Below are 25,747 nucleotides of genomic sequence, written 5' to 3'. Positions count from 1 at the left end.
GTTTGTGTATTTTGAAGTGAAATCAAGATACTATATATCACTCAGAAGGCTGAATAAACTATGATATATATACATATAGAATACAAGAGTGCACTGGATCCAGCAATGGATTACGCGTGTCAGGGACAGATTAAGATAAGTGCAATAAACTGACAACGAACAGTACGAAACTAGTATCTAATTTGTATGAGCGCTTTCGACTCTTTAATGAGTCTTTTTCAAAGGAAAATACAAAACGTAGACAAGACAAACAGATAAAACAGAAAAACGGCTATGTTTGCAAACCTTTACATGGCTGTTTCTACAGTAATTAAATCTTTAAATTCAATATGGTGCAAATAGTTTGTTTCAGCTTGTAGTGGATAAAGGAAACTATTTGTATTGCCCTAGAAATCGATGAGCAATAAAGACATATGTTATTTTATGTAACTTTATGTATGCGCAAATTATATCCCGGATATTTCATTGTTATAGTAATCATTATAGGCTATTAATCAAAATTAGAGAATTATTGAAAATAATTTTTTTTTGTGTGCATGGCTGTCTTTTTATAGTCTTCTTGGTTTAAACCGCTTGGTTTCGACGTACTAAAGGGACGTATCCAGTAAGATTCCTGTTCTTTCCTGGTTTGGGAACTAACGTTTGGGGTTGTTAGCAATTGCAATAAGTGTTATATCACTGAAAATGTGGCCAGAGGAGGAAAAGTGTTCTGCTACCGGACTTATGTACAGCTTCTTTGTCATCCAATCAGATCTATGAAGGTTGATCGTTTTGTGTAGCTTTTCAGTTTCTCCGACATACCGAAGGCAATAGATCTTACATGTGATGAGATAAATTACATACTCTGTTTGACATGTTTTGTTTGGACCATGTATGTTTAGTTTTTCTGTTGTCACTGTGCCAGACAATGTGCTGGTCTCTATTATATGTTGGCAGGTTTTGCACCTTTTATCGCCACAGGGGCCAGAATGACCAGGGTGGTCTTGATTAGTGACTGGCATTAGCTTCAACCTGACTAGGATGTCCTTGAGGTTGTTTGGTCTCCGGTAGGCTACTACATGTTTGTTAACGAGGATTAACTTTAGTGCGTCCGACGTTTCCACGATGGGTCAGTGTTTTCCGATGATTGTACCTACGTTGGGGTTGTCTAGATGGTAGATCAGGATAAATGGTATCCTATCAGTCTTTTCCTCTTTCCATATTTTAGTAGGTTATCGTTGTCCTGGTCTCTATCGCATATTGCGCTATATTAAATTGTTCATAAGTTAAATTCAGCCTATATAGTGAACCTGTTGACATGTTTAGAGTAATTTCTCACTGGATGGTGAAGTCAGGTGGGTTCTTAGATTAATTAAGTTACTTCCCATTGGATGGGTCTGTCAGGTTGGTTATTTTTCGGCCCAGATCATCACGTGAATAGATAATGTGAAATATTCGATTCAGTAGTATGGCTTGTCACGTGGGGTATATTGCGAACTATAATCGTAATAGACTCTTATATATATATATATATATATATATATATATATATATATATATATATATATATATATATACGGAGAAAACTGAGCAATTATTTCATTCCAACTTTGAATTCTTAATACTTATGTTCTTGTCTTATAAGTCCGCATATGTTTTTAATAGTGTGTTTAGATAAATCTTGAGAGGAGATATTTGCTTGGATTATTCATTGGAATTACAAAGTGCACGTTGGAATAAAATGTTATTCATAAATTATTGTGCAATGTTTTCAAAAGACTTCTGGGCAAAGCCAGTATCAGAAATCGTGGCCGTTGGCAGATCAGAACGTTTGACAATATGCAATTCGTTCGGAGCATTCAATTCTTTTGGACTTGTGTATAATGTTTTAGGATTATTTAAGATTTAATTTATAATACTCAAGTTCCTCTTAATTTTTATTTGATCACTTTTATAATCAAATCTATTCTTGCGTTTGTGAAACTGGCTGATTTTGCGAAATTTGATTTTCTTAGTTTACGACCTTAGAGTCCTAACAAATAACTTCTTATATCGTGCTCTTTTATAGTACGTCTTTGTCAACTCGGGGCAAAATCCCTCAAGATCTTTCGTATCCAGACAAGAGAGAGAGAGAGAGAGATTACCTTTTTCTTTATAAGTTTAATCTTTTCGGCACGGTCATCATGATCATCATCTTCAGAATCCTCGTCATGATCATCTTTATCTTTATCATGGTTCTTCGTCACTGGCTTGTTCCCATCATCATGATCATCATCATGTTTATCTGAAACATTTTCTACCATATCATCTAATTTTTCTTTTGCATTTTCATTTAAATTTTCTTTATGATCATCGTCGTGGACCTTCTCCACCTTGTCCTCCAAAACATCCTTAGCCTTATCAATCACGTCCTTCACAGCCTCGTCTACCTTGGAACCACCCTTGTTGTCATCATTTAAGTCATCACTCTTATGTAGCTCATCGTTCGTTTTCTTCACTTTCTTGTCATCCACAAAGTTAGCATAAACATCGTCCTTATTATCATCGTGTACATCGTCAAAAAAGTCTTCCAGAAACTCCAATCTTTTCTGCAAAATTTCCATTCGTAATTCCGGGACATTTGACTCACCTCGAAGCAGGTCAAACACGTGGTTTCTGAAAGGAATATAATAATGTACAAAAACATGCATGAAAATGTGAGTTTAGCTTAAATTTATACCTTCATTCGGTTTGTTAAAGAGACGCAAATCTTCTTTTGTCCCTACCTTCCCATCTACATGGTCCATTACTGGTTTATTTTACAAAGCTTGCATATTTATATCGGTATTTTTTATGAGACAAACAATAAAGTTTTTACAGACCAGGTCGTTAAAGATGCATGCTGCGAGTCATTCTAGAAGTAGTCGAAATAGTAACACGTACAGTGCAAAGATTTAAAAACGACAAATCGGAATTACGATGGCAAAGTTTGTTACATAGGGATTGTTCAAGGACAATGGCTCCTTCAAAGTCATATGATCGACATGTTTTTGGTTAGCAAGAATTCTATCATTTCCCCATTTGAGATGGTGACAAGTCTAAGTGTCATGTGCACCAAAATATGACATAACGACATGTCTAAGTGTCGATGTGCAGCAACATAGCGAGACTTGATAGTCAGCACCTTCTAATTAAAGAGAAAAAGGTCAGTCATAAAATTAGAAAGTTGACAGTTTCATTTCCTGTCGGTAAAAATCTATAATGAAGAATAATAAGATAAAGAATATATGTACAACCAAATTTTTCGAAAAATCCTTTTGCTGCTAGTGTTCCAAACTGAATATCTACAACTCAATGTGTATTTAAGCTATGGCAGATTCACGTCTAATTCTCGCAGCTTTAGTTGGCAATCGGAAGTCTTTGATAAACAATTCTTGTATAATTTGAGAGAGAGAGAAGGCAAAAACAAGTGCATAGGATTGTAACATGAAACTATGAAAATCAGTCAGATGAAATAATTAGTTACCTTAAACTCAGTTTCCCATCCTACCTATCACAAAACTTTGGTTTCAACTTCGAAATTAGTTTGGAGAGTGGCAAGGCTGATCAGAATCGCTGATAACATAAGACGTATTTAGAAAGACAAGTAAATACACATAACAAACAACATACGCAAAAGAACTGGACTCCGGTAAGAAGGCAGTGGCTTTTAGGTAGTGCAAGATATATTTGTAATAGGCGGCATCTTTGAAGACACGCGCTGCTACGAGTCATTGGTAATACTATATTATTACTAACATTACTTATAGCCGAGCATTATTACTTGTGGTACAGTTGCAAATATATACAGCGACACATGTATGACAGAGACTTCAATTAGAATCGAATTCTTTTCGAGCAGGCAAGATATAAAATCGTTAGTTTCGTTTATTGTCAATTACGGGTTGAAAGTAATATATAATCAAATAAATTTAGAGCTTTTTTCAAACTAAAATATAACTCTTATAATGGAGAGTTTCATATTGTCAAATTATAACATTGCTAACTTTGATTAAAAGCGGTTTTCTTTGATTTTCACTGAAACATTTACAATTTCAACTGGAAAGGGGGCTTGGACTAAACCAATCTTCGTCGACTTTTGGGACAGCGTTATTGTTACTCATTTTGGAACGGATATGTGTATACAAAGCGTCAATATGCAATTGTTTAGCTCTTCAAATATTATTTCTGATCAATTATTGTAAAATTATGCTATGTTCTCTGTAAATGTTTCATACCTATTTTGTTATCATTAACTGTTTAACTTCATCAATAGAGAACTAAAATATATAAGGCACTGTTGCAGTATTCAAAAGGTTCATTTCTTGTATATATATATATATATATATATATATATATATATATATATATATATATATATATATATATATATATATATGCGTGTAATTTAAAAGTGAGATAAATTGTATTTATTAAAATTAGCCCAGTCACCTCCTGTCTTCATTTAAAAATCTAATAATTATACCTGAAATCATCAAGACTGTCATCCACATCCACCTTCATATGACAAAACTTGTTCTTTTCTAGAGCGTAGTTCAGCATAACAGTGGACACTCTCTGGAACACATTCTGGCCTATAGCACCGTGTGTATATCCTGAAGCTCGTAATAAGGAACTTGTGTTCAAACACTGGAAATATATATTTATTCAAACACTGTAAATATATATATTGCACCGTTACGGTTAGGGCGTCCGCCTCGGATATGGTAGGTCGCTTGTTCTATCCGTGGCCGAGACACGCCCAAGACAGATAACGGAACTAGCATCTGCATCGCTTGGCGCTCAGCATTAACAGGTTAGTGTTAGGATTGGTCGGAGTGATGTCAGGTTAATGTGATAGGGTGGGACATGGTTGCTACATGTCTGCGGCCTTACTCCCCAGTGCTAGAATCCACCATATACTTAAAAAAAAAAAACTGTTAAAGAAAAATTGTTGAAGCTACGTTAAAAAAAACTCACACCCTCACCCACACACACTCACGCGCTCGCAACATGAGTGATTAAAACGGCTGCAGAAAAAAAAAATGATTACAAGTTCATACATAATGTATTTAAGACAACAATTTGAAAATAAACACCTTTTGTGTAAATATTCTGGTTTTTTATCTCCATGTTTTACAATTGTGATAACTTGTCAATTGCTTGTGGTTAAAGTCTATAGAGATTCCCCAGTCTTTTAGTTGATTATATGCTTGGCCTGTAAACGGAAACGAATATAGTCGTAGTGGAAGGACTATATATGTGTTGGAGAGAGAAGATGGACAAAAGATGTTTCCGTTTACAGATCACTTGAGATGGCGACACATTTCTTGGTTATTCCTTAAAGCATGAATCAACTATTGACAGTAACCGACAACACGAGTAATATACTATGTGACACGTGGAAATAGTTGAGAGATCTTGTCCATTTTTGTGATGGGGATGTGCCCTAGGGCATTACATGTCATTTGTGTGACCATAGACGACTGTTATACAAACTGTACATCAAGAAAAAGTCGACAAGATTCAAGTAATTATGTATGTAATACAACATTAAGAAGAAAGTTTCTTAAGTGATATATTGGTTATACGCACACAAAAAAAGTGTTTCCTTTTTTCATCTTGGATGGACGATATTAAATACGTGTGTATTATTCACAATACACTGTTGTATATTTTGCTAAAATTAGTTTCCAACTTTTTAAATTAAGACCTTTGTAAAGAATTTATATTTGCTTCGAAATATTTCTTTCAGCTTAAAATGTGTCTTTCAGTTAATATCTCAACATGATATAATATATGTTTAAATGAATTGACATATGTTGAAATGAATTGTTATCCGTTTAAAGCAAATTATATCTGTTGAAGTGATTTTATATAAGTTTAAATCAATTGATATATGTTTAAATCAATTGATATATGTTTAAATCAATTGATATATGTTTAAAGCAATAGATATCTGATTAAATCAATATATATCTGTTAAAATCAACTGATACCTGTTTAAATCCATTGATATATTTTGAAATGATTTGACATCTGTTTAACAAAATTGCTATCTGTTAAAAGCAAATGATGTATGTTTAGATCAATTGATATCTGTTAAAATCAAATGTTAATCCCGTGAGATACTGAAACCTAATCTTAATCCCGTGTGATAATTAAATATGTTGTTAATCCCGTGTGATAGTTAAATCTAATGTTAATCATGTGTGATAGTTAAACCTAATGTTAATCCCGTGTGATAGTTAAACCTTATGTTAATACCGTGAGATACTGAAACCTAATGTTAATCACGTGTGATAATGAAATATGGTGTTAATCCCGAGTGATACTAAAATCTAATGTTAATCCCGTGTGATAGTTAAACCTAATGTTAATTCTGTGTGATAGTTAAACCTAATGTTAATCCCGTGAAATACTGAAACCTAATATTAATGAAATATGGTGTTAATCCCGAGTGATACTAAAACCTAATTTTAATCCCGTGTGATAGTTAAACCTAATCTTAATCCCGTGTGATAATGAAATATGGTGTTAATCCCGTGTGATAGTTAAACCTAACGTTAATCCCGTGTGATAGTTAAACCTAATTTTAATACCGTGAGATACTGAAATCTAATGTTAATTCCGTGTGATACTGAAACCTGATGTTAATCCCGTGTGATAGTTAAATCTAATGTTGATCTCGTGAGATACTGAAACCTAATGTTAATCACGTGTATTACTGAAACCTGATGTTAATCACGTGTGATACTGAAATATAATGTTAATCACGTGTGATACTAAAAGCTAATATTAATTCCGTTCCCGTGTTATACTGAAACCTAATGTTAATCACGTGTGAAACTGAAACCTAATGTTAATCACGTGTGATAATGAAACCTAATGTTAATCCCGTGTGATACTGAAACTTAATGTTAATCACAGGTGATCTCGTGCCTTTGCAGTCGTGGTGATACTGAAACCTAATTTTAATCCCGTGTTATACTGAAACCTAATGTCAGTCACGTGTGATACTGAAACATAATGCTAATCACGTGTGAAACTGAAACCTCATGTTAATCACGGGTGATCCTGAAAGCTAATGTTAATTCCGTGTGATACTGAAACTTAATGTTAATTCCGTGTGATACTGAAACCTGATGTTAATCACCTGTGATACCTAATGTTAATCACAGGTGATCGCGTGCCTTTGCAGTCGTGGTGATACTGAAACCTAATTGTAATCACGTGTGATAATGAAACATAATGATAATCACATGTGATACTGAAACCTAACGTTAATCACGTGTGATAATGAAACATAATGTTAATCACGTGCGATCCCGTGTATTTGCAGTCTTGGTGATTTAGACGTTTCCTAAAGTGATACAGTCACCTAATATTAATCCTGTGCCATTTAAATTCAACCCACAGATTTTCCATTCATGTAATAGGATTGTGATAATTAATTGATCAAAACATTTAAGAAATAAACCAATAGGTACATTCAATTTCTTCATTTACACGAAAAATTAGGTTCACTGCTGTTTGGGCACATTTCACTATTAAGATTTAAACACAATAATACATATATACTATTTCCAAAAGATTATTTATCAAATCAAAATTTCGAAACATCATGACCGTCGCTTCTTCGCATTCAGCTGCAATTTAAAAGCATATAGTAATTACTGAATACAAAAACCCTCTTTTGTAAATCAGTTGCAATCTCGGCAAATAATGCCATACTGTGTAGAGTAATATTAAAATAAACTATACATATTTTGTCTCCAAACGGGGTTAGTTCCATCACACTGTCTTCTCTTGATAAAACTCTCTAAGTGATTTAGAAAATCAGGAGAACAAACAGAATGAGGAGAGAGATATTTTCCCTGCCGAAATCGTTGTAGAAACCAATATGGGGAGAGAGACATTTTCCCTGACGAAATCGTTGTAGAATCCAGTATGGGGAGAGAGATATTTTCCCTGACGAAATCGTTGTAGAAACCAGTATGGGGAGACATAAATTTCCCTGTCGAAATCCTTGTACAAATTAAAACAAAGGATACATTTCTATAGAAATTAACAAATGCCCTTCAACATGCACCTATGACTCGATACAAAATGATTAATGAATGAATGGTAACATGACGTGTGGATACTTAATCACAATAAGAAATCCTATTAGTATCATTGTCTGTGTGGTAAATCCATAAAGAGAACAAACCAGGATGTTGTAGGGAAATTTCGTTTACTATTCACGACGTTGACAAATTAGGTACTCGTGACTTGATTATGTACAAGTAGATATCTGATATGAATCTAAAACCCACACTTATAATAAATGTTGCCTTGTATAATTTTTTATATTTTTTATACGTAACGAAAACTGGAATATTACTGTATATCTCTCTCTCTCTCTCTCTCTCTCTCTCTCTCTCTCAAAATCATGGTCGTCCTCAAGTCGAGTTAATTGGGTACTAATTATTTGAAATTAATACAATTAATTCCACACCATTAATATGATAATTGCTGTTATATGTTTATAGATTTGTGCTGTGGAATGTGTGTGTGTGTGTGTGTGTGTGTGTGTGTGTGTGTATTAATCATATTATCAATATAAAATTAATGTGTAACTATTCCTACGATATATAGTATGACTTCTCTGATCACACTTAGACACGTGGTAACATCGAGTTAGTATAAAACCACAATGGCAATTATTTTTATCTCTCTCTCTCTCTCTCTCTCTCTCTCTCTCTCTCTCTCTCTCTCTCTCCATCACGCTATACACGCTGTATCACGCTAGACAAAATAAAACCATGCCTAAAGCATTATAATACATTTCAGGAAATGTTTGCACAAGTTAAGAAAATTAAAGTTTGCTAGGGAGTTCTTGGTAAGAAAAAGAAACATTTTTTTCTCAAAAGCCGTCTCAATCGTGATGTTTGTTATAACCACGATGGTAGTATGTGATTGGCACATGACGTCATTTAGTAAAGATAAGGTACATGTACACGTATATGCAATGTCGGCTTTCTTAGATCTGTTGTATCCGGGACTAGAAACAATTGTTGAATCTTTGCCGCTCGATATACTTAATTTGCAATGACATACCGTTACAGTTTACAACTCAGATAATATTCCAGTTATCATCAGATCCAACTCTATTCAGGAGAAGAACGTTCTTTTCTTCTGACAGGCGTGTAAAGAGTTTGATATATTAGTTACCTTTACTGTCCAACACATGATAACCAATATGATTTAAATCAATCAACAAATCAATCAATCAATCAATCAATCAATCAATCAATCAGTTACTCAATCAATCAATCATTCAAATTAATAATAATAATAATAATAATAATAATAATAATAATAATTATTATTATTATTATTATTATTACAACTAGATATTCGTTGCATGCTTTGAGGTATTACAATGACCCATGGGCCCATACACGATTTCAGCTCTAATGATATTCTGTTCTAGCCTTCATTCGTAACATTTAATGGCTGACCACACACCCACCCTCACCCAGAAAAATTTCAACAGTCGCATTTTTAATGAAGGTTTCTTGCTAGAAGTGAGAAAAATCCAATGGAACTATTTAGGATAAGAACTGTTCCATAAAATTCTCGATGACTGTCAGCTGAATTGACACTGGTATGGAAGATTCGAGCTGGGGAAAAAGGATTTTGCTTACCGTGTTAAACCTGAGAAAGAAAAACACTGTGGTATGTATTTCGTCGCAATGTTCAGACGATGTCTGACGGGGGGCCCCGAATAGCCAAGTTGTCTAAAGCGCTCACCGTTACGGATCACTGCCATCTCACTTCTGTCTGCGTTGGTTCGAGTCTCAGATTCGGCCAGTGTGGGTATGTGAGAAAGCTTGCCATTAGCTTCTCGTGGGTCGGTGGTTCTTTCCGGGCTTTTCCCGGGTTCTTCCTCCACCATTTATACTGGCCGCCATGTATAGCCTATCGTGTGCTGAACAATGACGTTAAACCCTACAATAACAACAACAATGTCTGACCACTGTGTTCAAAGGGTTAAGATCTGACCGATTTTTTTTCAAGGGATTTAGAGACTCTTACGTTTTCTATTATGTTTCTTTGCTGTAAAATTTCAACGACATCATTTGATTTCAATGTTTTGCTTTACAATGGTTCAATGGTCGAAACATGAAAATATTTTTCAGTGAGTTAGACTAGTTATATATTCAAAATTATAACGTATCTGATGATCATCAATATTCTCTTCAGTGCATAGACTGATAAGGATGGTGTCAACATTTTATAAATGCAATGTAAACAACAATATAAAACAACGAAATAAATTAAAATAAACACAGAAGTCATTATATCCGGATCCGGATTTCAACTGGGAGTATATCTCATGTAATTTTATGTCCTATCTTGTCCTCACGTACATGGTGGATTGAAGGTGTGCCTCCATAAATTTCCACAAATTCTTTTTATAATGCCATGCAGAATTTCCTTATTGTTTATCTATATTTTATATATTTCAAATTATTACACATATTACGTTGTTAGTGAATTGTACTATCCCCTACTGCAAGAAAGGTTGATGTTTTGTTTTACTCACAAAATATTTCAGATGACCTTTAATGACGAAAAGATTATGATTATGACGTATACGATAATAATTGTTGTCGTTTTCCTTGCCATCAATGTAAATTTATTGTTGTTGATGTCGCCGCTGTATTCATGGGGATATCGTTGTTACTTCTATTTTATCGCTATAATTATTACTTTTATTATTATTACTTTTAGTAGTAGTAGTAGTAGTAGTAGTAGTGGTAGTGGTAGTGTTGCTGTTGTAGAGCTTGAAAATCATACATTAGAAAGCTATTAGATACCTGCAAGAACAAAACACTTTGTTCCGGGGGCGCTCTGTCCTCATTGACATGAGTTGTGTCATTGTGACTGGTTTAATGTTTTAAGTACAAAAGATCAACGTGAGCGGTATAAAATGCACGGACCCCAAGGCAAAACATGTATATATTACCTGTATTAGCTTTATTATTTGGAGTTTAAACTAGCGAAAAAAGACAAACTGAGTTTCGACTGACTTTTTTGTGTTTGACATAAGACGTGGACCTAATATAGAGATGGAAACATAGGCTGTAGTAGAATAATTAATTTTAACGGCTGTCAGTTCACAGGGAACACATATAATGTAGTAGATAAATCATCGTTGTTGTAGAATCGTGTGAACACTGACTAAAAACTGATGAACTCAAACGGACGTAAACAACCGCTCATATATTTAAATTAAAATGAATTATATATTAATAGCGATTACAATATTCGTTTAAAATATTGAATGTAAAAGAAAACTCACTAGTCATAAAGACCTTCTGTATACCAAAACCTTATATATAGCACATACATTATAACGTATACCATGAAATAGGGTAAATGAATTATTTCCATTTACTTCGCTTGATATTTCATTTAATAAGAAGCAAATGTGTTATTGCTTTACGCATAACACTCTAGTTGCTGTATAACATTTTGTCTCAATATAACACCGTGCTACAATAGGAAATTAAAGTATTTTATTTTTGCAATATTAGCGTACACGTTTATCTGTATAAATATCGAAACAACGTATGTTAAGCGTCATAAATTGTTTTGCTAAATTATGAATGTTTACAATTAAAATTACCCATCACTTTATCTTGTGAGCGCTAACCACAATCTTCTCTCTGTCTCTCTCTCTCTCTCTCTCTGTCTCTCTGTCTCTGTCTCTGTCTCTGTCTCTCTCTCTCTCTCTCTCTCTCTATATATATATATATATATATATATATATATATATATATATATATATATATATATATATATATATATGGCGTTCCTCTGTTCTTTTAAATAGGAGTTAAAATGTTCTTTTCAGATGAATCAAAATAAGAATTATTTCATCAGCCAGTAGGCCTGAGTCACTGAGCAATAGGCCTGAGTCACTGAGCAATAGGCATGAGTCAGTGAGCAATAGGCATGAGTCAGTGAGCAAAATGACCATTTAAACTCGCCTCATGTAAAGTAACCTCCCATAATATGAGGACTGGGGACAATCCTTCTTGGCATTATATGATACATATGGCATTTTGTAAATTGTCTAGACGGTGTCCACATCATTGTCTATGATGTGTCTATATCTCTGTCTATACGGTGTCTAAATCATTACCTAAATTGTGTATATATCATTGTCATAATGTGTCTATCGTTGTCCATAATGTGTATATCATTGTCCATAATGTGTCTATCATTGTCCATACTTAGCCTATATTATTTTCGATATCGTGTGTGTATCATTTTATATAATGTATATATATCATTGTCTAAATTGTGTCTATATCATTATCGATACTGTGTCTACATTATTTTCAATACAGTGTATATATCATTGTCTACAATGTGCCTATATCATTGTCGATTTCGTGTCTCTATCATTTTCTATACTTGTCCATATCATTGTCTACACTGCCTATATCACTGTCAATACTGTGTCTAAAAAAATTGTTATACAGTGTCTATATCATTGTCTACAATGTGCCTGTATCATTGTCGATGTTGTGTCTCTATCATTTTCTATACTTGTCCATATCATTGTCTACACTGCCTATATCACTGTCAATACTGTGTCTAAATCATTTCCTATACAGTGTCTATATCATTGTCTGCAATGTGCCTATATCATTGTCGATACTATGTCTCTATCCTTGTCTATATCATTGTCTACACTCTGCCTTTATCATTGTCGATACTGTGTCTGAATCATTTTCTGTACAGTGTCTAGATCATTGTATACACTGTGAATAGCAATACTAAGGGTTACTCCGCTCTTCCTATGTCTTAGATTTTGTAAGGGGACAGAAATGAAACTTACGACCAGTAATTACAAGATGATGTCATGATACTTAGTTTCGTGTTGTGGATTCCTATATGGTATTGTATTCTTGCAGGAAACATATCTAATAAATATAAACTAAAAACTTTGCTGAATCTAATTGACTGTAAGTTATAATTTATCAATGTCCTTGAATAAGTTCGAAACGTTTGGCCCATTGTCTCCACTTCCCCATTCCTTACCCTCCTCCTCTCTCACCCAACCCCCACGGGCAAAGAAAAGCGAAGTAATTTACTAGATCATGGTCATAAACATAGAGTATGTGAACAGTGGCTATTTGCTATGTCCAACGGTTGCCTCATAGCGTGGGCAGAACAAGCCATGTAGGGCAAATCGATGAAATATGGTCCCTAAAGAATGAAAATATGCCCAACCAAATATGACAAATAGTAGAAATTTGGTTACCAGAGAAAATATTGCCAAACCGAGAAGGGCAATTACAGGAATTTCTAAGCTGGACTAAAACCTGTCCAGTCAAGTATGGCAAAAATAGAGAGGACTTAATGGCTAGAGAAAAACATGTCCAGCCCAGTGGAGGAAATATAAGAAATTTAATATATAACCTGTCCAGCCCAGTAGGGGAAATATAAGAAATTAATACATAATCTGTCCAGCCCAGCAGGGAAAATATAGGAAATTTAATATATAACATGTATTAAAAAAATCTGTATAAATTGCACATATTTCATCAAATTGCCATGAGAACTGCACATATCAGTTTTGTTATAAATCTTTGAATTCAAATTTTAAAGAAATATATGTGCAAATACATGTAAATATGAGGAAAGATGTTCATTTTTCTTTGAGACCAATTATATACACATATATATTAAAGCTAATGGTATTCTGTTTGTACGTGTGATTTCTTGCAATTATTTTCCTCCATCAATTTATCTTATGTTTCAAGCACATGTGAACAACACGCATAATTCCCACCAATATGACGATCCGTCCGTCCGTACGCCTGTCCTCAATGTTGTGTGATTGCATATCCGTGTCGCACGTTTTTGCTTTTTAGTTGGGAGTTAGTTTTGTTTTATACAGATGACCCTATTTAAGTAGTGACAATTGTTGCCTGACCATTTTAATGTTTTCTTTTAAATCAAAAACAATTTATTAAGTGTCAGGTAAGATTTATTTCTCAAGAAATATATCAAACGTTAAGTCGAAATTTATATAATTCATTGGCAATGACGGGGTTTATAAATGTTTCATACGCATGTTTCTTCTTCATAAAAAATGTCACTTACGTCAGCCGGAATAATTTTGCATGTTAAGAAAATATTTAATTCGTTTTATTTAAGTTTGTTTGCGATTTAGCACGTTAAAAAGAATACAGGATATAGGTAGTACTTGTCAGAAAACTGAATAAATTGGAGGTCAAACATTGATTTTAACAATATAATGGGTACAACTACTGAAAGTAACGACAAGGCAATACTGAATGTATAAGTCCAGCCATAGGCACAATATGGATTTTGACAGAGATATAATATGGATTTTGACAGAGACATAATATGTATTTTGACACAGAAATCATATGGATTTTGACAAAGACGTAATATGGATTTTGGCAGAGACATAATATTGATTTTGAAAGAGACATACTATGAATTTCGATAGAGAAATAAATGGATTTAGACAGAGACATAATATGAATCTTGACAGAGGCATAATATGGATTTTGACAGAGACATAATATGGATTTTAACAGAGACATAATATGGATTTTGACAGAGGCATAATATGGATTTTGAAAGAGACATACTATGAATTTTGATATAGACATAATATGGATTTTGACAGACACAATATGGATCATGACAGAGATATAATATGGATTTTGAAAGAGACATACTATGAAGTTTGATAGAGACATACTATGAATTTTGACAGAGGCATAATATGGATTTTGAAAGAGACATACTATGAATTTTGATATAGACATAATATGGATTTTGACAGACACAATATGGATCATGACAGAGATATAATATGGATTTTGAAAGAGACATACTATGAACTTTGATAGAGACATACTATGAATTTTGACAGAGACATAATATGGATTTTGACAGAGACATAATATGGATTTTGAAAGATACATACTATGAATTTTGACAGAGACATAATATGGACTTTGAAATAGACATAATATGGATTTTGAAAGAGACATACTATGAATTTTGATAGACAATAATATAGACTTTGACAGAGACATAATATAGACTTTGACAGAGACATAATATAGACTTTGACAGAGACATAATATGGACTTTAACAGAGACATAATATAGACTTGGACAGAAACAAAATATGGATCTTTACAGAGACAAAAATAGATTTTTGCAGAGACATATTATGGATTTTGAAAAATACATACTATGGATTTTGAAAGAGACATACTATGGATTTTGACAAAGACATAATATGGATTTCGAAAGAGACATAATATGGATTTTCATAGAGACATAATATGGATTTTGACAGAGACATAATATGGATTTTGACAGAGACATAATATGGATTTCGAAAGAGACATAATATGGATTTTCATAGAGACATAATATGGATTTTGACAGAGACATAATATGGATTTTGACAGAGACATAATATGGATTTTGACAGAGACATAATATGGATTTTGACAGAGACATAATATGGATTTCGAAAGAGACATAATATGGATTTTCATAGAGACATAATACGGATTTTTACAAAGACATCATATAGATTTTGACATAGACATAATATGGATTTTGACAGAGACATAATATGGCTTTTGAAAGAGACATAATCTGGATTTTGACAGAGACATAATAGGGATTTTTACTGCATCCACCGATTGACCGACTTGCCACTTAATGATGAATTGTGACAGACGATGTTCTTCCTTGCTAGATGGTAACTAGAAGTCATACAGAGAGCGACTATAGCCAGTGATGTATACTACGTGTGTCCTACTGAACTCAAAAGAAGACGAAATATTCCATTTCATGTTGCGAAATCATAAGTTTATATGATATTACTATCGACTTCTTACACGTGCATAACATTGAGTTATCACATGGATAAATATCAAGTTAAATATACAAGTTCCAATTGTTAAGTTCAAATGTACAAGTTCAAATGGTAAGTTAGAATTGTTAAGTTCAAATGTACAAGTTCAAATGATCAAGTTCAAATGTACAAGATCGAATTGTTAAGTTCAAATGTACAAGTTCAAATGTACAAGTTCAAATTGTTAAGTTCAAATGTACAAGTTCAAATTACAAGTTCAAATGGTCAAGTTCAAATGTACAAGATCGAATTGTTAAGTTCAAATGTACAAGTTCAAATGTACAAGTTCAAATTGTTAAGTTCAAATGTACAAGTTCAAATTACAAGTTCAAATGGTCAAGTTCAAATGTACAAGATCGAATTGTTAAGTTCAAATGTACACCGATCAGTAGCATAACAATTCATTCTCTCTGCTGACCTTCTTACCGCATGAATTAATGGAATTCAAATATATAATATCTTGAAATCTAAATTCAAGATTTGGTTTGAAAAGATGTGGAAATAAAAATTCTTTTGCACAGAGGACAATCACCGGTATATAGTGAGCTATGAAACAGAGTATTACACTCCGGTATTTGGAATCGTGTATTAGCCACACAAAAGGGAGGACTAAAATACCATCTACTTGGGGAAGTATATCGTACATGTAATGGACCCATCTAAGTAGTGCACTATATCAAGAATTAGAAACGGAAGAAGAAGGAGGAGGAAGGAAATGGGAGAAGTAAGAGGAGGAGGAGGAAGGAACTATGAGGAGAAGTAGGAGAAGAAGAAATGCACAATCCAGCTCACCCGGTCCTTCGTGGCGTCATCGTTAAGCAATAAAAAAAATACCCTAGCAAACAATACTGGAACAGACGTTATTCAAAATAAAGTATATACGAATTTACAGAAATACCCGTTTATTATTATATGAATGGATAATGACATACCCGTTTATTATTATAAAAATTGATACCGATATACCCGTTTGTTATTACACAAAATAATACAGACATACCCGTTTATTATTATACGAATGTATACTGACGTACCCGCATATTATTATACAAACTGATATAAATTTACATTATTACACATTGATCTACTGTTTTAATTGCTATTTTATATATATTTACTTTGTATTGCGGTGTTGACATTTGTCCATAAATGAGGGTACGAATTTTGCCCTATCTGACTAATGTACTTTTTGGGAAACATATTTACTTGGATCTGAGTTCAGGAGATTGGTGTTCCTCTTGTAAATTCCTGGTCTACCCAATTTATTATATACCTTACTTAATTTTAAGTAAAAGACCTAGCCTTGTTTGCAACTTAGAGTGTTCTGGAAATTAACTTTTTACCCTCATACTGGTCCTGTTATTGTGTTTTATGTTTTTATATTAAGATTGTTTACATCAGAAATATTTATTCATATCTTATCATCTGTAGTGGATTCAGCTTCTTGGTTGACGTCAGAGGGTTTATTAATTTAAATTATTCATTGTAGTTACAATATTTTGATATTTTCTAAAAGATTCGATTTTGATATTTTTGGACTACATCACTATTTTGGAGTTATTGTTAATTCATTGCAAGTCATTCCGGATGAAATAATTGTCATAAATGAATACTGTTGAAACATCAACACATTGAAATTTTTTGCCACATCAGCACGTTCAAGATTTGAATTCATTAGAAACACCAATGGGTTTCATTCGAAATACTCGATGCTTAGGAACTTTGATAGAACTTTTAGGAATATCTGGGTTTTAGTTCACAATACTGCACCTTTTTCTCTTAATTTTCACTTTTTTATTCAAGGGAAATATTATTGGTTGAATTGTACCAGACCTGTTGTTTTACTCTTTTCAATTGCTTAATTAGGATAGTAGAGCTGCAACACTGTATAAACACAGAGCTGTAACACCATATAATCATAGAGCTGTAACACTATATAATCATAGTGCTGTAACACAATATAATGATAGAGCTGTAACACCATATAATCATACAGCTGTAACACTATATAATCATAGTGCTGTAACACTATATAATCATAGTGCTGTAACACTATATAATCATAGTGCTGTAACGCAATAAAGTCATAGAGCAGTAACACTATATAATCATAGAGTTGTAAAATAATATAATGACATGCTTTTAATTATCACACAATCATATATTGTTGAATTACTGCATAGTGATGTACGTTTTATTATTACATAGTGATCAACGTTTTTATAACACATAATGCTATATATTTGATTGATACATAATAATGTAGTGCTTTATTACTACATTTTGGAAGGTTCATGTCATGCATTTAATGCTTTATTGTTTATCAAAATTAAAAACAAAACACAAATGTATAGAAGATTTTATGTTTTACTCCATCTTGTACCGTGCATATCTAGAGCTACCAACCAATCAATGTAGTTTGGTGGGGTCTGGGGAGGAAATGTTAAAAGGCAAGCCGTTATGAAGGATGAAGTCACTGTATAACGAGTGACGTCACCAAATACTATGAAACAGTGATTCTAATGGCCAATACTATTGGCTTGATAAAAATTAGGTGTGTTACAAGCGAAGCGAGAAACCGGAAGTAGTTAACTGGAAACGAAGATTCTTCAGCTTTTCCACAGTGCAGACGACACGCTAACCACTAATCTGGCCATTTGAGGAATAATCCTTTAATCCAATAGATGGACATGGATGTCTGGGTATTATCTATGTACATTTATTTGTAACATTTTCTATATATCAGGCAGCGTGCCTAAAATGGTAGTATAATGACATTTGTGTTGGTGTATTCATACAGAAGTATAATGTCAGTGGTGTATTGCTACAGATGTAATTAAGACTATCTGAAATAAACGTTCCTTTACCTAGTATAGCTGAGAAAGAGATTGTTCATGCGACTGATTTTCAGTACCGAATAGGCCCACAACGCCCTCCAGCATGCCAAAATTAAACTAAATGTAGACCACCAATTTTCACTGAAATGCGACATATAATCATATTGAAGCTGAGAAGGTCTTAACTTTTTGTCTCCAAAAAGAGATCGATTTTGAAATAATGGAATATTGTACAACGAATACTTTTAGAACTTTAAGGGATTTACGCTATTTTGTCTTTTTCTAGACGGGATTCCTCTTTTTTTCACATCAGAAGTGTGTTAGTTTGTCGTTTGTATCTATACATACATACATACATACATACATACATACATACATACATATATGCATACACGTTTCAGAGCTGCCAGTAAATGGGATGTTGTATTTGCTTACAGACATAAGCTTCATAACTCTTGTAGTGTATTCATAACTCTCGCACTGTATTCATAACTCTCGTAGTGTATTCATAAGTCTCGTAGTGTATTCATAACTCTCGAACTGTATTCATAACTCTCTAGTATATTCATAACTCTTGCAGTGTATTCATAACTTCCGCACTGTATTCATAGCTCTCCAGTATATTCATTACTCTCGTAGTGTATTCATAACTCTCGTAGTGTATTCATAACTCTCGCAGTGTATTCATAACTCTAGTCCTGTATTCATAACTATCGTAGTATTTTCATAACTCAAATAGTGTATTCATAACTCTCGCAGTGTATTCATAACTCTCGTGGTGTATTCATTATTCATAACTCTTGTAGTGTATTATTAAATCACGTAGTGTATTCATAACTCTCGCAGTGTATTCATAATGCTCGTGCTGTATTCATAACTCTCGTAGTTCATTCATAACGCTAGTAGTCTATTCATAACTCTCGTGGTGTATTCATTATTCAGAACTCTCGTAGTCTATTCATAACTCTCGTAGTGTATTCATAACTCTCGTAGTGTATTCATAACTCTCGTGGTGTATTCATAACTCTCGGGGTTTATTCATAACTCTCGTAGTGTACTCATAACTCTCGTAGTGTATTCGTAACTCTCCAGTATATTCATAACTCTCGGGGTTTATTCATAACTCTCGTAGTTTATTCATAACTCTCGCAGTGTATTCATAACTCTCGTAGTGTATTCATAGCTCTCGTAGTGTATTCTTAAGAGTATAGACCAAGCCGTCATTGCTGACAATGTATGAATTGTAAAGTAAGGAAAGTACATCCGGTCGATGTTTACCTAACTGAAATCTAATCTTGATAATATAATAAAAGAATGGGCATTATAAGAATGAGCAATAAAAAAATGGGCAATACAAATGGGCAAGAAAAGAATGGGCAATAAAAAATAGGCAATAAAAAAGAATGGGCAATATAAATTGTTGGTGATAGATTCATACTTGTGACAATACGGTTACTTTTAAAGACTGAAAACATAAAAAAATACAAAATACGTTTTTATTTTGATTCCTGTTGACTCAGATTTACTTACAAATAAAAAGGAACCAGATAACAATATTATCTTCAATATAAAAATCACGCATATGAAACCGGAATCCATCGACGTACATTTATGACATTGAAATGGGAATCCATCGACGTACATTTATGACATTGAAATGGGAATCCATCGACGTACATTTATGACATTGAGATGGGAATCCATTGACGTATAATTATGACATTGAAATTGGAATCCATTGACGTACATTTATGACGTTACGTAATGGAGTTTTTAAATCATTTGAAAAACAAAATAAAAGTGATGCATGTTAATTTAATTTAACTGATCTTTCATCGAATGTGAATTTTTATACTTATTTTCTTTATTCGCATATTTAACCAAATATGTTAAGCGTTGAAGTGTTGATAAGAAAATCGTTCCTCTCTGAGACTTGGGTTTTTATATTTGATTACATTTTGTAATGCTTACATGTATATGGTGTTTATATTTGTTATCTTAGTAAAACGCTTTCGGTTTACTTACTACTGTGTGTAGGCATCCTGTTGATGATGTGGTCGCAAGATCCAAGTTTGTCCGGCAGGTGAATTTATCGAAAAATGTGTCTACAACATCATCGAAAACATCGACAGTAAAATCATCTGGTCTTTCTATTTTGAACATGGATAATATTTCCTTGTATGCATCAATAATGGAATTGTCCTCGTAAATGTCCAAACTGTCACGTGCATCTTTGAGCCTTTTGACCGAAGAATCACAAAATCCGCCAAAAACCTGGATGAGTGTTAATAACACTATTGTCTTCATTGCTTTCGACATAGCTTTGCTGTCAGTGTGAAGTAACAACACGCAAAATCCAGAAAGCAACGTACCGAGTAAGTATATAGGTAATACTCCCAGGTATTTTGTCGTGTCGTCTGCATACGGCACAGGACGGCCACTGTTATACAGAGCGAAGGTTCGCTTCGGTTGCTGTGTTATTGAACGAGAGGCATTCGGCTTTGACGGTTTCTCGTTAATCATAAAAGTTATTGTAAATAAGGCGTGTTATTTACAGAAGTTTTACCAATTAAAAACCGTGGAGATGACGGACAATCACGCATCATTTCAATTAAAGATGATTTAGAAGTAATGGACACGGGGATTGTCCCTCACGCGTCAAATATTTATGTCACGTTGTCATCATGAAAATGTATTTCATCTAAGAATTACCTTGTTGTAGATGGACACTTGATATTGTGGTTGTAAAGAATAGCTAAGTTTAGCCTATTTATCCATGGAATAAGCGTAACGTGCAGCGATATAACATTAACATAGTTTAGCCACGGTTCACAAGAACGAAACAAAAAACGAAAATAAAATAGTGTGTATTTAATCCAAGTTGTGTCTTTAACCATTCAAATTTCCGGGGGCCCCGAGTGGCCGAGTGGTCTAAAGTGCTCTCAGCTACAGATCACTGCCATCTCACCTCTGTCTGCGTGGGTTCGAGTCTCAGATTCGGCCGATGTGGGTTTTGTGAGAAAGCTTGCCAGTAGCTTCTCGTGGGTCGGGGAACCGGGTTCTTCCTCTACCATTAATACTGGCCGCCATGTATAGCGTATCGCGTGCTGAAAAATGGCGTTAAACCCTACACCAACAACAACCATTCAAATTTCCACAAGCAATATTAACAACTTTTAACAAAAAATTGTTCATATTCAAATTAAACCAAAAATTGACCTAAACGTTGTTAAAATGGTTTTATGCAACATTTTATAAATATTTTGAAGAACACTTGCTGTTAAAAATATTATTACTGTATCTAATGACTAGTTTTCTTTATCTTTCAGAAAACTGTGTACCTTTTGTCGTAGATTATTACCGGTATACGATGTTGTATGGGTAACACAGCAATAGCTCATGCAAATTCAGCCTCTAAGCCAGGAATCATATAGAAATCTAGGATTTAATATTTAGGCATTTCTTGATGAAGTATCATTCCTTTCATACATGTACAATACTTGACCTATAGGTGACATATTTCACACCGGTGCATCCAGTTGTGGAGGGAGGGAGGTAGGGACAGTAAGAGAGAATGGGCAGAAGAATAGAAATGAAATATGAATAAATAATGAAATACAGATCTGAACAGCATTATTTTGCATCAAAATGGAAAGTAGTTCCCAATGTGATATCGCAACTGTACCATTATCATTTTTCTCCCACTGATATTTTTCAATATCAGGTTAAGAAACATACTATAAATAAAGATATAAGTACTGGAGGAGAACTTGACTAAATTATGTAACTCGTCGAGAAAATATAAGTAAGGATTTTAGTTACTTAACAAAAACAAGTAAACACATTTTGCTTCCGACAGTTTTTTTTTTTTTCATTTTTATTGCACACATAATCTGACAAGGTAAACAAGCTGCTGAGGCAAATGGCATCCAGATTGAAAGACTATACAGCCGTTTGTAGCTATGAGTAAAAACTATACAGCAGTTTGTAGCTATGAGTAAAGACTATACAGCCGTTTATAGCTATGAGTAAAGACTATACAGCCGTTTATAGCTATGAGTAAAGACTATACAGCCGTTTGTAGCTATGAGTAAAGACTATACAGCCGTTTATAGCTATGAGTAAAGACTATACAGCAGTTTGTAGCTATGAGTAAAGACTATACAGCCGTTTGTAGCTATGAGTAAAGACTGTACAGCCGTTTGTAACTATGAGCAAAGACTATACAGCCGTTTGTAGCTATGAGTAAAGACTATACAGCCGTTTGTAGCTATGAGTAAAGACTATACATCCGTTTGTAGCTATGAGTAAAGACTTAGTTTACCAAACTGTATAACTGTCACAATTTTCTCAAAATAATCTCTCCATCAATTTGCTAAAGGCTAGTTGTTATTTTTCCACCAATCATTTAATAAAAAGCTGTCTATATACATATTGTGCTTTTTTTTCCTTCAAATTCATGCTATCTTTACTCTCCGCGACAGAATCAGGAAGATTCGTACACTTCTTGGTTTGTACTCTCATGATTTTCCCTTGGCTAGCAAGGCATGGAAAATGAAATGTGTGCATATGTATATATATATATATATATATATATATATATATATATATATATATATATATATATATATATATACACCACCATGTCGGCTAATTCTGCGCGTTGGGTAATTTTGTGCAACGATACGTCACTTCTGTGAATATTGGATCACGTGTTATTTTTTCTTCTCAAACTCCATTCTGTATCAGAAAGAACGATCGTACTTTAATTAAGAAAAGTGATATTCATAAAGTGCACAAAAATATCCCTCATTTCGACTCAATATGCATATGAAAATATGATTTCTAAACCTCTCTCTCTCTCTCTCTCTTTCTTTATATATATATATATATATATATATATATATAGAGAGAGAGAGAGAGAGAGAGAGAGACAGACTAATAGACAGACAGATACAGACATACATACAGACAGACAGAGACATAGAGACAGAGAATTATAAATATGCACCAGATAGAATGGAAAGTGATATCCCTGGATTCTATAAAAGAATGCTTGATAATATTAGACATAATTACTATATTAATGTAAATAATACTATCATACAAGTTAGATAATTTGTATGGACTGGTGTGTGCAGGCAAGGCGATGGGTGCCGTTTACCAATGGACCTGGGTTCGAATCTCTGTAGAGCACCATTTAAAAATTATCTGACCTGTATTAGAGTATTATTTGTATTAAATATAATATATATATATATATATATATATATATATATATATATATATATATATATATATATATATATATATATATATATATATATATAACAAGTGTTATTTACGATTCCTCCTTCTCCCAAGCGACTTTCGTTGAAATTCATGAAAATGTTACAAATATACGCCCTCTTTTTGCAATGATTTTCGCCCTGAATATCTTTTTCTGTGATATATTGGATCAGTTAGTTCAAATACCGGGGTTTCCTTTATACTGTTGTCTATCATGACACAAAATAGGTAACGATAAATCGGTCTTGTTTTTGCTGTCGTCGACGACTTTGTCTAATTTTTTTATTTTTCGTAACGTTTTACAATTGTTAGAAAAGCAGCCTCAAGTCAAGTGACAATTTGCACAGTTCCTGGACGTTGATGGATATCTTGCCGCACCATTTCTTTGGTAAACGTGACAGCTATTTTTGTATCCTATTAGCGTCATTGTGATTTGAAGGGTATTAAAAAATGAGGATTTAAAATATTGATACATTTATCATTAAAGACATTACCGTGTATTATATAAGCACATGTTTGCTAATATTTTTCTGATAGCAGACACACCTACATGAGCCGTGTTCATGACTCTACATGAGCCGTGTTCATGACACCTACATGAGCCGTGTTCATGACATACCTACAGAAAACGTGTTAATGACATACTTTCAATAGCTGTGTTCATGACACCTACATGAGCTGTGTTCATGATAAGCCTATAAGAGCCGTTTTTGTGACATAGCTACAGAACCCGTGTTCGTGATATATTAAGATACGTGTGATCCATTGATATGACTATTCAAGCACGTGTAGTATGTTAAATTGAAAATAGTAAAATATATGATTTTCTGTAATTAAATAAAATGATAATCTGTATATCATCGCCCTAAAAGTTAGCTTTTCAAACGATAATTTAGTACAGTTATGTCTCTACAAATACTTTTTATTTTTTCAGAGTTCTCTTATCTTTCTCTTCCAAGACATAATCATCCAGCCTTATTACTATTGGACCATTGTATTCTCGTGATTTTCCTGTCTAATTCCTGCCATATTAATACTGGGGTTTTAGTCAGGAAGAAAGTATCCTATGGTAGCTAAATATAAACATCTATTTGTCTTACATTAAAATTTTCTGGACAATTTGGAGTGGAAAAAGCTGTTTTTGTTTATGAAACCCCAATGCCTGGATTCATACCTTACTTTACGGAAAAACGTTGCATATGTTTCTGTAGCATAATACCATAGAGTCGTTACAAATCTAATAAATGTTTGAGTAAGAAAGGTACCGCATTTCCTGACATGTGATCTGTTACGACTCTAAGACCTTAAATTATGTAACAAAAAAAGAATCACAAACCAACTAGTTTAGGAACATTCAAAACAATTTCTTTCCATGGAATGCAAAGTGAAAATTTAAAAAATACCCGCAAAGTATTCTTACTTAAATCCCAGATAATACTGAATGTACTATCATTAGCCCTAAATATAGATATTCCGAATGAATTTCAATAGCCTTGAATGAGTTTATGTACTAATAGTCTTGATGTACCATAATGGTATATTCCATAATGTATTTCGTAAGTCTTCAATAATCCAAAAGAAGTTATTTAATCCAACATTTCAACGAGCGATTTGTAATTCAAATGAATAATTTAAACAAATT

At 33.4% G+C, this 25,747-nt stretch overlaps 1 protein-coding gene across 1 annotated transcript in view; it reads right to left on the bottom strand.

Moving 5' to 3' along the window:
* The window catches only part of LOC149791175 (zinc transporter ZIP12-like), a 44,152-nt gene extending 22,817 nt beyond the window's left edge, over positions 1-21,335 (bottom strand). The window contains exons 1-3 of the mRNA XM_089969626.1: positions 20,842-21,335; positions 4,484-4,647; positions 2,124-2,634 (exon numbers count right to left, since the gene is read on the bottom strand). Of these exons, the coding sequence (XP_089825752.1) occupies positions 2,124-2,634; positions 4,484-4,647; positions 20,842-21,135 (969 nt within the window). The 5' untranslated portion in view covers positions 21,136-21,335. The remainder of the gene's footprint in view (positions 1-2,123; positions 2,635-4,483; positions 4,648-20,841) is intronic.
* Between the last annotated feature and the right edge of the window lie 4,412 nt (positions 21,336-25,747).

Source organism: Sinohyriopsis cumingii, chromosome 9, assembly GCF_028554795.1.
Source record: "Sinohyriopsis cumingii isolate HCF-2022 chromosome 9, ASM2855479v2, whole genome shotgun sequence".
Classification (NCBI taxonomy): domain Eukaryota; kingdom Metazoa; phylum Mollusca; class Bivalvia; order Unionida; family Unionidae; genus Sinohyriopsis; species Sinohyriopsis cumingii.
This window is presented reverse-complemented; position numbering and strand designations above follow the sequence as displayed.